We start from the raw sequence: 14,053 nt of genomic DNA, 5'->3' as shown, positions 1-14,053 counted from the left end.
AAACAATGAATTCCACAGTAACTTCTCCATTTATATCAAGCCTTTTAAAATATGTATTTCCTCACAATTTACAGTTAATAACATAATAAAATATAAATATGTCAGAGTTATTAATAACATAGATGAATAAACATCTATTTAAGCTTTCCAAAAGGCTATAATAATAATAATAAATTGTTGAAGGATATTAATTATATTAAAGTGACTCAAAATTATAATACATAATTGTTCATTTATTATGTGTTAAATATAGCAGATTGGATTTTAAGTCATAAATTTAAGTGTAATTAAGAACTTTGCCTTTTTATTAAGACTCTGACCTGTACCAGTTTGTTTTTGTTAACTGTTTTATGGTCAAGTTATCATGGTTTCAGAAATTTTATTCATTTTTACCTATCTCAGCTAAATTTAAATTGAAGATAATATAGGCCGAAAGAAAGAACCTAGACTTTCTTGGTAGCATTGACACTGCCCAATACAGTTGAAGGAACAGTACTGTTTGAAAGTGTCAAAATCATTTAGATTTCCAGTCAACAACTGATAAAGGAAATGTCTCTCAGTGCAACAGATGTAAAATGATAATAAAAATGTACAGATTCCATATATTGTAATTTAGCTGTTCCAATTTTTGTATTTCACTTTTAAATTTTAAATTGTCATCTGTCCTTTATTTATAATACATCATTTTTATGTTTTTATAAAGTACTTCCAGTACATATTTTTAGAATCAAGTTTAAAGGAAAATATCTGCTTAAAAAGCGAAAAACATTTTCATAGTATCATAATGGAAAAAGTTTATGAAATTTGAAAGAAATCACTTATTGGTGTCAAACGTATTAAAAACTGAGGTAAATAAAGGATTTGATATTGTTCAGTGATCCATTAGATAAAAATTCCAAAAACAGTTGATCAACTATACTTTCAATATAAACTTATAAAGCATGAAACTTCCATCTTTAAAAATAAGAAAGGGCAGCACATTGGATAATGTAGTCCTTGGTATACTATTCTTAAAGAAAAGGTGGGATTGTTGTGATTGGAGTGCTTTTGATCATAGGTTTGCTTAGTCAGGGCTAAACAACATTCTTTACAGCAGTCTGAAATAGGTGAAAACAGTAATCTTGCTAATTAGCATATGTATTTATGTTTAGTACATACTTGTGTATAATGTGTACCACTAATTTGGGGATGTGAAATTCTGCTAAAAACGTCTCTTGTGTATAATATGGTTTCAAATTTTGGCAGCAGTAATTTTAAGGGAGGGTAAGTCAATTACATCAGTCTCAATGTTCAGCTGGTACTTTTTTTTATCAAAGATAGGTGATCAGCTGTGTTCAAAGCTCCCAGCACATTCTGTAAAGTGGCCTTAAGAAGGGCATTCAGCCATAGAAACCATGCCACAACAGACAATTCCATGCCAGCATGGAAAATGAACATTAGATGATGATGAAAGGATGTCAACTTAAGCAGAGTTTGACCCAGAACATAAAGAGCCAGAAGAAATACCACTAAGCCTTTTTGTCAGACTTGCTAATGATTCTATCAGCCCACTGCTTTTTCTTGTATATGATATGGACCTTTGCATTTTATTGTTTAGAAATGACTTTTTTTTATTTTACTCGTGAACATATGGAAATACTGCCATCAACCTTCCCTAAGGAAGGATATAAAGACATAATGCAGAATGTAAACACTTTCATTTAAATACTTTCACTAAATTCTTAATATTGTGTTAGAATGATATAAATAAACACTTATGGATTGATTTTAATGAACTTTATTAAAAAATTCACCCATTGTTTCATGAGTCAGTCATCACTACTGCAATGCTAATCTGTTTTTGCACACAAACTGCATTTGCTACCAAGTAAAATGTGGAACTTTTGAGTAATATCGTATTACTTGTATCCATGGTTAGCTGTTAAGCTATCTTACAACACTAGGAGACACAAACACACACACTCACACATGCATTCATATATACATACATATGTTTGCATGTGTGTGTGTATATATATATATATATATATATATATATATATATATATATATATATCATCATCATCATCATTTAACGTCCACTCTCCATGCTGGCATGGGTTGGATGGTTTGACTGGAGCTGATAAGCCAGAGAGCTACACCAGGTTCCAATCTGATTTGGCATGGTTTCTAAGGCTGGATGTCTTTCCTAACACCATCCACTTTAGGAGTGTAATGGATGTTTTTACGTGCCACCAGCATGGGTGCCATTTGTGACACCAGCAACAGCCACAACTATGATTCACGAGTTTGTAAATGGCACCCATGAATTGTTCTGGTCATTGACAGTGCCATGTAAATGGCACCCGTGAATTATAGTCATGGTTATTGATGATGCCATATAAATGGCACCCATGAATCATTGTCATGGTCATTGATGGTGCCATGTAATCATGAATCATAGTTGTGGTCGTTGCCATTATCATGTAAAGGGTACCCATGAATCATCGTGGTCATCGCCAGTGCCATGTAAATGGCATCCATGCATTGTAGTTGTGGTCATTACTGGTACCATATATATACACACACACACACACTCAATGGGCTTCTTTCAGTTTCCATCTACCAAACCCACCTCACAAGGCTTTGATTGACTTACAGTAGTTAAGAAGCAAACTTCTAACCACGCAGTCATGCCTAAGCCTATAAACATGTGTGTGTGTGTAGTAAAAATTGAAGTGGAATATAGAAACAGTTAACAAAAAGGAACAATTAAATATGGAACTTCTTTTCTCAGCCATAGAAACCAGAATTGGTGTAGTTTTGTGCATTTAAAGTCCAAGGACTTTAAATTCCATGGTACTACCCCTTTTGATGTGTCAGTGATAGTTTATATAATTAAAGTGATGGAAGTTAGGAAGACACAGATTTGAAGGATGCCATGCAAGTGAGGTGGAAAACTATTGATAGATACATGCAATGCAGTTTCATAAGCCTCATATCAGGTCATTAAGAATGAAGTGTCCAATTTTCTTATGCATGAAGTTTAACAGTTGTTAACTCTGTTGTTTTATCCTGACAATTCTTTGTTTTACAACATTGAAGAGTTACATCATCACTTTTCAAAATGCAATTCATGGTGTCTGATTATATTGTGAGTTTGCTCTTTTAAGTCAATATTTATGAACCCATGGATAGATCAAAAATCTATGTTGTTTATGAATATGTATTCCATCATGGAACCAATGCATCCCAGACAGCTTGAAACATCAATGAGGTGTTTGGTGAAGATGCGGCGAGTGAGTACACTGTTTGTCAATGGTTTAAGAAGTTCCAGTCTGATGACTTTACTCTTGAAAATCAGCCCTGTGGTAGACCTGAGGCCAAGGTGGATAATGATGAGCTGGAAATTGTAGTGGAAGTGGATACATCTCAAACTACACGTGAGTTAACAGCAAGGTTTGATATTTCAATTCCAACTGTACTGGACCATCTGAAACAAATCAGCAAGGTAAAGAAGCTTGACAAGTTGGTACCACACGAACTGAACAAGCATCAAATGACACATCGTGTTGAAACTTCCTGTTCTTTGCTGTCACAGCATAAAAGCGAACCATTTTTGCATCGTATTGTTATATGTGATGGAAAATGGATTCTTTTCAACGATAGCAAAGCGTTCTGTACAGTGGTTGGATAGAGACGAAGTGCCAAAACACAATCCAAAAAAAAATATTCTCCAAAAACAAAAGCTAATGGTGTCACCCACTACAGCTTCATGAGACCTGGTAAGTCAATTACAGTGGATGCATACATCAACCAATTTGGATGAAATGATGAGTGAACGTTCAATTAAGCAGCTGATATTGGTCAATAGAGACAGGCCAATTCTCTTGCAAGATATATATTGCACAACCATATATTGCAAAAACCATATATTGCACAAAGAATACTACTCAAATTACAGGAACTGAACTTAGAAGTACTCTGTCATCCTCCATATTCATCAGACGTTGCACCAACAGACTATCATGTTTTCCAGGCATTCGACAACTTTTTGCAAGGGAAAAACTTCAAATCTGAAGAAGATGTCAAAACAGCCTTTCATGATTTCATCATCTCTTGTTCTCCAGAATTCTTCACTGCCGGCATAAATAAGCTACCGATAAAATGGCAAAATTGTTCTTGATAATTTAGGTGCATACTTTGATTAACTACATTGCTTTTTGTTGAGATAAAGTAAAATAAACTTTTAGTTCAAAATCAAACATTTCATTCTTAATGTCTTGATAAATATATATGGTAGTTGTCTGACGAGGCACAGAAAAACTACACACACTTATAGCATGAATGAAGAAAGAAAGAAGAGGAGAAGATAGGATGAGAGTAACAAATTTTGTTCCCTCTGCATGGTTCAAGGAAGATGGGTAGAAGTGTGAAAGAGTAACAAAGAAAGAAGTATATGAACAGACATGATTAGAAAAAGGGACAGAAAGAAAGATTGAGATAGGGTGAAAGAAATAAGTGGTGTTGAGAACAAGAGAGAATTATTGAATGGTGGTGAGAACAAAAGAAAAAGAGATATAGCAAGAAACAATTAGGGAGGAAAAAAAGATAGAATGACCACAACAAGTGGAAAGAACATGATATACATATATATACCTTGCCTACCCTGAAAAAATAGATTGACAGTAACATTTTCTTTTTATGGCAAAATATGCACCTAATTCAATAAAACTTTGAAGGTTACTCTGATTACTATGCTCAAAATGGAAAATATTTTATTTTTTTGTAGATTAGGTAGGCATAATTTGCCCTTGCCTTTCAATCTCAGTATTAAAGCTATGTATAGAACTGCTGTAGTACACGTGGTGCGTACATTCCTACAACGTTTTCTTTACGTGCTATAAAGGCAGAAGTAAATCTGCCTCCAACTTAGTCGTGCGCCTGTGTTTCACTTATTTTTTTGTGTGTTTTACTACATAAACATCACCAACTGCCTACTTTGAGTAATTACTGATAGCACATGCCTGATATATATATATATATATATATATAATTATTATTATTATTACACATGCATATTTATTAAATGCACATGGCTAAGCTATCTGTCTTTTACAAAAACTTTTATGTTTTTACTTTTCACTTTCTCCCTTCTCTGTTATGTCTTTACTGCCTTTTCACCTTAATTTTTTGAATGTGAATCATAGCAAATCTACATGAATTTATTATTTCAAACTTTTTTGTTTTTGTTTATTTCTTAAATTTTTTTATTGCATTTCAAAACCCATATTATCATCATTGTATCCATTTTTCCAATGTGTGTGTAACTTAGACAAGACTTCTTAAAACAGTATTCTACAGCTGGATGCCCTTCCTAATACCAACCCTTGTTTGTTTTCTAGGTACTTTATCCTCTGGTTTTCAAATGTTGCGACCACTAAGTTGTTGAACACAATGAGGTTGTCATGTCTTGTCGAGGACATAACAACCTCTGTAGTACTGGTGTCACAATAAAATGCAGCTAGTCACTGAAACTATGCCAAGCTTAAAAATGTTCAAGGACACATTGTCCTCTGACCTACTGAGGAGGACATTAGCTCCAAATAAAACTGAGTCAAATCATAATGACCCATCCAATCCATACCAACATAGAAAGTAGATGATCATGATGACAATGATGGCATGTTTATGTACAATTTTCCTCTACCAAATTTCATTTCAAAGCATTGGTCAACTTGAAGCTACTGTTAAAGACACTTGCCCAGGGTGTCATGCAATTAGACTGAACCTAAAAATCATGTGTTTTTTGATATCTAAGAACAGCAAGACTGACTTGTGTTATTTTCATCAGAAAATCTGGTCACCTTGATAGGAATTTTTGCCAGGATTTGAAAATGCTGTTACACTTCTTATACATTTAAGCAAAGTTCTAGTAGCTCCATTGTACATGAAATTGAGGTGTATGAAACATTTTGTAAAGCTCACGCTAAAGATAGAGGAATATTGAAATGCTTTTACCATAAGTTGTAACTGAAACAAGATTAAAATTTGGTATTTATATTGGACCATAAATTATAGAAATGAATTTTTAAAGTGGGTCTGAAATTAAGTTTGAAGCCTGACTAACATTTTTTGGAATGGTAACAGAAATATGCCAGATTACAAACAGCTGTCTAAAACCATAATTTAAGTGTGATTGTAATAATGCATTTTCTACATTTTAATCTCAACTATTATGACTATTATGGCAACTACTGCAAAATCTTGATAAGCTCAGCACCCCAAATGACTTAGTTTAATAAAAATGAACAAATCTGGAAGGAAGTTTAGGAAGTTTTTAAGGTAACAAGGTCAGCTTGTGCTCCAGAGCCTAGCAGAATACTGTACAGTGTTTATAAATGTTGTCTGAAATACCTTTAACAACACTGGAAGATGCTGAAAGTGGTCTGGTGGAGGGGAAGAGTTACCAACCAGTGGAGCCATACCAAGGATGTTTGGATTTCTAAGGGAACAAATTCTAAGATCAAGCAGTTTAGGACCATCTCATTATTAGCTTTGAAGAGGAGATATTTTTCAATATCTTGTCCTGTCAACTAACAAAGTTCCTTTTGAAGAATGATTGCATTGATATATATGTATAGAAAGGTGGAATTACAAAACATCTGGCTGCTTAGAGTGTACAGGGGCAGCCACATAGCTCGTAAGAGAAACAAAAAAAAAATGCAAGGGAAATCTGGTGGTTCTGTAGTTAGACCTCACAAACACTTATGGTCTATGCCACACTAGCTGGTAGATGAGGCCCTTCAATGACACTATGTTTCTAATATGATCAATGACTTCATTCTGGATTATTATTGAAACTTCTATTTGAGAGTTATTCCTGGATCCACAATATCAGAGTAGCACAGGCTAGAGAATGGAATTATAGCTAGTTTGGTCGACCTTTTTTTGCTCTTGCTATAAGCACAGTAGTCAATAGTTGTTGGAGGCATGTGTATCCTTCAAGGACTTGAGAAACTCATCTCATGGTTAAGGATGAGCCTCAAACCATCAATGTCAAGGTCCTTTGTGTTAAAGAGAAGATGAGTTCTACTTCATCCTATCTGAAATCACCATTCCAACATTGACGGAACAACCCGTCAAGAACTTGGGAAAACATGTCAATGCACCCTAAAGGATATAGCTGTGATCAGTAAAACCAGCTGAGACCTTGAGATTGAGCTTACAATGATTGATAAATCTGTTGCTTGGTCACTTCAAGGCTTGAATATATCAGTACACTATTCTGCCCAAGATTTTATGGTTCCTCTTACTATTAGATATTAATATCTCAACTGTTGTAACTAAGGAGCCTAAGCAGCATTATTCTGTATGGACCACAGCAACATTTTAGGAGAATTTGTGGTCACACACACACACACATAAAAAAAAAATAAAAGACCTGCACTACAAAAACTCCAAAGATACTAAAGTAGCAGCTGGCAATGAAGTCAGAATTGGCATTTCGGGTGGCAGAGGAATAGTTGAAGCACTTGTTTCTTGCTGGGATTATATTGATAAGGCATTCAGGTTTGGACTACTTTCTAACTTGTGAAATTGGTAACATCAAATGAAAGGAGCCACATTTTCTCCAAGAAGTTTGTGCAGGTGTGAAGGAAGCATAGGCTAGCAGCATGGTGGGACTCTGCCAACAAAAAACTTGGACAAGTTGGGTCAACATATGATGACTTTGGCAAGCTAACATCTGTTGCATCAGATACCTATGATACCAACTGCCTATGACAGCTTACCAAGTCAGACCATAAAGAGATAGTTTTTATAAGTTCTGTCTTCATCAAAACAATGTATGTTTAGAGATATGACAAATTTGGAGGATATGTACAATTGTAATTATCAATATTATAAAATCCAAACATTAGACAAGTGATATTATAAAATCCAAACATTAGACAAGATGCCACAAAGTAATACTGCAATAATATTCTTCACACATGTTGGGACTTGATCAATTTCGGCTTGGTTAAGTGAAAACAGGGGTCTGATGTTAAAAGACGTGAAACCTCCTAAAACCCTGGGAATATTACTGATGATGATGCATCTCAGAACATCTGTGTGATGAATCTTGGAACTAAGAATTTGACTATTATATTAGGCTATTATGGCAAACACAGTGAAGAGCAATGTGAATGTTTAACTACATGTTAAAGCCAGTATGATGATTTATTATGTTTAGCATTGAATAGTAAATATATAAAACATGCGTCAAACTAAAAAAAATATTCTATCTTTAAATATTTTTAATATTTCCAAAACAAATCTGATGTGATACAAAAAGAATAACAAATTCAGAAAAATCATATAAAAATTTCTGACCTAGACTTGAGTTTGACTTAAGTAAATGAATAGATTGTTGAAACTGGTACTTTTCATTTCAGATATTAAATGTGCTTTGCATTTAGACACAATATACCATGTAGTCCAGGAATTGAATCCACAATCTTATGATTGTAAGCCTTGCTCACTAAGCACTAAGCACTAAGCTACATGTCCTTTTCTAATTTGAAATTCATTTTCTAATGTTTTTTTCTTATTTGTTTTATAGAATGTGGTGGACAATTACAGGAAACTTTGGTAACTTACTTCCAATAGATTGGTCTAAATCATATGCAAGGCAACTGCATACAAGAGCCTTAAATCTTTCAGAAAAGAAAGTAAGTATAAATCTAAATTCCCATAGATAGTTGATTTTTTTTTTTCTTTTTCATTAAGGATTTTTATTCAAACATTACCTCAATATATTTAATGCATTTACATTCTTGAAGAAAGATTCTTATTATTGATTTGTCTGGTGGTTTGAATTTGTCATTGTGTGATAAAATTGAGGAAATTTGAATTTGAATTGTTACATGTCAATAGCTTAAAGGAACAGATAGTTGATCATTTTAGAAGAGCAATATCTTATGCAAGACACATCAATGAAAGTAGAGAAGACAGATACTTTGTTCTAAAGTGTAGACAATATAGTTAAGTTGTCATCATTATCATCAACTACCTAATAGATAAATCAAAACTGATAAATTCTATTCAGTCACTGCAGTAATATGTTCTACTTTTAAACAAATGCCTTTATGTGACTTAAAATATATAGTTGGAAAAACAATATCAGTATGTATGCATATAGTAAGATAAAACTATATTAACTGTAGGTTAGCCTAAAAGATTGATCAGTTGTTATGTGTCGGTTACATTCTGATTTTGAAGCCTGCCTTATTCCTCTACTTTGAGTTGATGGAATGAGTACTAATAACAAATGTGATCAAAATTTAAAATCAAACTGTAGATCCTTCAAATATAATTGATTAGCTTTTGTCTATTAAACCATCCCCAAAGTATCCTACAAGAATTATCAAGCAATAAGAGATTTTGTTAAGAATAGCTCCTTGTGGGCAATAAAGAAATAGAAATAAAAATCTTGTATTGAACCAGTATTTTCTTAATGAGGATTTTCAGGCTCTGCCCAGTTGTTAATGTTTTCTATCCATCAACATATTGATCTGAATCTGTGCCATTTGTTATACACTTCTCCAAACCCTTTTAATTTTTTGGTTTATAAGATATTATATGACAACTAAAAAGAATTGCAAAATAAATCTTATGGTTTAAAGTGTTAGCAATAATCTGAAAGGTTTGACCATTTCACTTTTTATTATGTGCACAGTACATTTAGGGATTAGAATGTTGATGGTCTTATATTATTTTGGAGATTATATTAGTTCATCTGTTTCATGTCTTTTTTTCTATGCTGGCATGGATTGGATGAAGATGTATTTGGAGAAGTATTTTACAACTAGATACTTTTTCTATTACCAGCCCTTAAGTATTTTTCAAGTTAGAAATTTTTTTTCTTCCACTGGCCCTCAAATGTGTAGAGCTACAGGATGTATTGTTTACTGGGAAAATAAAGATATCACCATTTTGCTCAGGTGGTAATATGCAAGGAGGCAAGTTGTCAACATTTATGCACACACATGCTTATACATGCATTTATTTATATATATATATATACATACTTGAAAAGCTTCAGTTTCTGTCTATGAATTTCAAAGTATTAGTTAACCCAAGGTTCCACACTGTAGGATAGAACCTAAAGCATGTGGTTACAAATTAAACTTCTTATCTACACAGCCATGCCTGATAATTATATTCGTAAGGCAGTGGTTTGAATTTTAGAGAAGAACATTTGTGAGGCAATTTTTAAAATTTCAATATTAGCAACTCATACTGTTTCATTCCTCTTTGTTGTACTAATGAGTGTCCTACTTCCATTGGCAAAACTGAAATTCTCAGAAATTATAAATGATGCACCATGACATGTTTACAAAACTAGTCCCAGACAGAAAGAAATTATTCATTTAATATGTTGAGCAGTATATTAATAATTCTAAGTGCTTAACCAAATTTAGTATTCCATGAATATTAAATTTTGATTTAGTGACATTTTATTGCTTTGATAAGATTATGAATAGCAGTATTTTGCTCTATGACAACTGAGTAAAATGGAAAGCTTTCAGACAGGCCATAATGAAGAACTGAAATGTCTAATGAAATTTTGTAAATGGAAATCCATAATGACCCACAATCTTTTTATTATTATTATTATTATTATTATTATTATTATTATTATTATTATTAGAAAGTCCCAAGCAAAGTGAAAAGCCACTTTGCATAAGGGACTATGAAGAAGGAGAAATTAAGATGAAAGAAATGAATTTACTTTAGACTTGAAAGAGTTTAGATCATAAGAGGAAAACAATAAGATGGAAGAGGGTTCCAAAGTTTGGCAGTTCAAGGAAAAAAGCTACAATACAACAATAGAAAGACTAAGCTTCTGCTCTTTTTCACAGTTAAAGTGAATGTTGTACAAATGAATGCCAAGTACTAGGTTTCGATCCCATTAAACCAGAGTCCTGAAGACATATTTTTCATCAACATCATAGCATCTGAAAGGCAAAACATCCAAAATATCAATATGATGCAAGCAATGTAACATTGAAGTTTTCTTCTGTTGCTGTAAAACCAACATAAGCATGTACTTTTTATGTGGATATATCGTATATGTCCTTAGGATCTTGATTATATGCTTTACTTTATCTTCTTTTCATCTTGTTATTATGATGAGAATTTCTTGTTTCCATCTCCATACAGTAGATGTCCTAGTGTTCAGATTTTTACATTTGAATAAGTTCTTCAATTTTTTATAGATATGTTATTGTCCACTGGAATTTATATTTATCGATAATATTTTTGGCCTATTGTCTTTGATTATATCTGTCAAAATGAGAACTGATGTGTTCTAAAGCAGAGAGCAGCAACAGATGGGCTGTAGCCCACAAGCAAGATACTAAGGCTCCAGACTTTTCTATAAGAATTTGAAATTTAATGTGTTCAAGAGCCATTGAGCAATTGATGGTTTTTACACTGTCTTTTGTGTCACGGTTTGTTCAATTTTTGTTCACATAACCAGTGGTGAAAATGGGCAGATATATGATATAATTTAATGTAGGCCATGAGCAAATGTTAAAAAAAAAATCAAAAGTAGGTTATTACAAAAAGAAGCTACTAATCTGTGTTCTAGTGTTGCATTCATTATTACTTTGTGACATTTTGTGGTTTGTATTTATTCAACTCCTTAGGAGTTGAATCATTGATGTAACCATGATGTTCTGGTGATCTGATGAGCTAGCTTTCTTTATTTGCATTGATTTGCAAATATACTGTTGTATTGTATAGTGCATAGCATGTATATTAATGCAAACATAATTTTATTCCACACTGAAATTATTACTACATGAAGAAGACTGCGAAATGGTTGTAATCCTAAGGCTGTCAAGTGATTAAATAAATATATAAATCTCTCATACCTTCTGACTTTTAATGGTTTATATACACACACATACGTGTATGTGTGTGTATATAAGTACTGGGGTCAATTTGTTCAACTAAAATTCTTCCAGACAGTATCCCAGCATAGCCACAGCTGAATGACCGACAAGTAAACAATAGAAGAAATTGTTTTAGCTTTTCTCTCCATTAGATATATTTGTAACCTTACAATAGCTATCATATAATAATCTTCTAAGTGGAGAAAGTCTCTGACTCCTTGTATTCATGATAAATATATTCTCTGTTAGATTTGGTGACTGTACTGTCATTATTTTCTGTTTCATTTGTTTATTCTTTCTAATTTCTTAACTTTGTTTTTGACTATACTGTAACTACAACTTAAAACCTCTAGATAATTTACACCTAGTATATTTTTTAGTTTTTACTTTTAAAAATGTAGAATTTTGTAACCTGTTTTCTCATTGTATTCATTATTTCTTAAATATTTGTGGATTTGTTAACAAGTTGTTACTTAAAGAGCCTTGACACATTTTCTAGACCTGTATCACATTTCCCTCTTGTATCCATATATCATCTCTAGAAATGTTTCTAGATTGTCATCTTCAACATATGATATCAAAACATTCATGTGAAAGAGACAGGTTTCACTATATAGCATGCCTTCATTCAGTCTGGTTTAGCATGTTGATTAACAGTATTAGTACCAGATAAGACTTCATTTTATATTTCCTCCTTTAACTTGAAGCTGTGTGATTTCCTATTTTCTCCCGATGTATTATTATTATTATTGATGCTATCCATTTTTGTTTAGAATGCTTTCTTCACTTGAGTTAACCAGTTAAGTAATATTTATGATTTATGGTTAGTTTATTAATAGAGTAAATATCTTGTAGAGTATTGGGGAAGAAGGTGCTTTCTTTTGTGGTCTATAGATTTTGTATGATTTAATGTCTATCAATTTTATTTCATGTTCTCTTTGTGCACCTATTTAATACTTGAACTAAAATATCGTTGTTGATGTCTCATCACTTTCTTAGTTCACCTTTACTTTATCTTCCTATAATATTAACAATAAATTCTAGTATTAACTGAGTGTGGATTTAATCAACTATACATGTCTACTTTAGATTTGTATTCATGCAAGACATTACTATTATTGCTTCAGAATGTTACATTCTTTGTGTGCCATGCCTCATGCGTTTGTGTTTTCCATAATCTACTTTATTTGAATGCTATATGCTATAATCCTTTCCACTGTAGGTATAAAGCCTGAAATTTTGGTGGGGGCAAGTTAGTCAATTACATTGGCCCCACTGTTACTTATTTTATCAATCCCAAAGAAATTGAAGGCTATGTAAACCTCAGCAGCATTTAAACTCAGAATGTAAAGCCAGAAGAAATACCACTAAGCATTTTGTTCAACACACTAACAATTCTGCCAGCTTGTCAACTTAATGTTATATGTCATAATGTGGATAAACTTGATATATCTTTGTTTCTTTATTTGATGTATTTTCTCTTTATTGTTGTTCTTAGTCCTAGTGTACCTACTGGAATTGTTTGTTCTTTTTGGTCTTCATATCGTATTTGTTTCTACTTGTAAGTCTGCATACTTAAACAGTTCTTTATCTCTTCAAATTGAATATACTTGTAATTAAAAGAGTTATCCTAAGTTTATTACTAGTCTCTTTTACAGGAGGGTTTACTCTTATCTATCAGCACCTACAAATATTGCCTGCAATGTATGTTTGTACCAACTGTTTTCTATGCCAATTTTGAAGTGTTGGCACTAACAACTATGTGTTCACTTTAATATGTTTGTTGGTGTACTCAGATTTTGCTAAACACCAGTAATTTTTTATAACTTTTGGTGGGCAGGTTCTGATCTTGTGCTAGAACCATTTCAAGGGAAGCTGTTAGACCTGAGTTTTGGAGCCAGTAGTATAATTCTTGTTGGCCTCCTGTTTCTCTTGTAATTTCCTTAATTCTTATATCAAATTATAATTTGTCGTTGTCAGTTTACAAATTTCCTCCTTGCATTTTTGAAGTTTCATGCTTTTTTTATGTCCGTTTTTTTCATGCTAGCATGAGTTTGACAAATATATTATTGAGACATTGTTTTACAGCTGAATACCCTTCTTATTACTAACCTTTAACTGTTTTTCAA

General features: G+C 32.6%; 1 protein-coding gene across 2 annotated transcripts in view; it reads left to right on the top strand.

The window, feature by feature from the left end:
• LOC106873561 (fasciculation and elongation protein zeta-2) overlaps window positions 1-14,053 on the top strand; it is a 72,735-nt gene that overhangs the window by 13,109 nt on the left and 45,573 nt on the right. For both annotated transcript variants that reach the window (XM_014920987.3, XM_052968869.2), the window contains exon 2: window positions 8,585-8,693. In XM_014920987.3, the coding sequence (XP_014776473.1) occupies window positions 8,585-8,693 (109 nt within the window). The remainder of the gene's footprint in view (window positions 1-8,584; window positions 8,694-14,053) is intronic.

The sequence above is a fragment of the Octopus bimaculoides genome, chromosome 6 (assembly GCF_046866305.1).
Source record: "Octopus bimaculoides isolate indiv1 chromosome 6, ASM4686630v1, whole genome shotgun sequence".
Classification (NCBI taxonomy): domain Eukaryota; kingdom Metazoa; phylum Mollusca; class Cephalopoda; order Octopoda; family Octopodidae; genus Octopus; species Octopus bimaculoides.
Note: the sequence above shows the minus strand (reverse complement) of the source record. Positions and strands in the feature narration are given on the sequence as shown.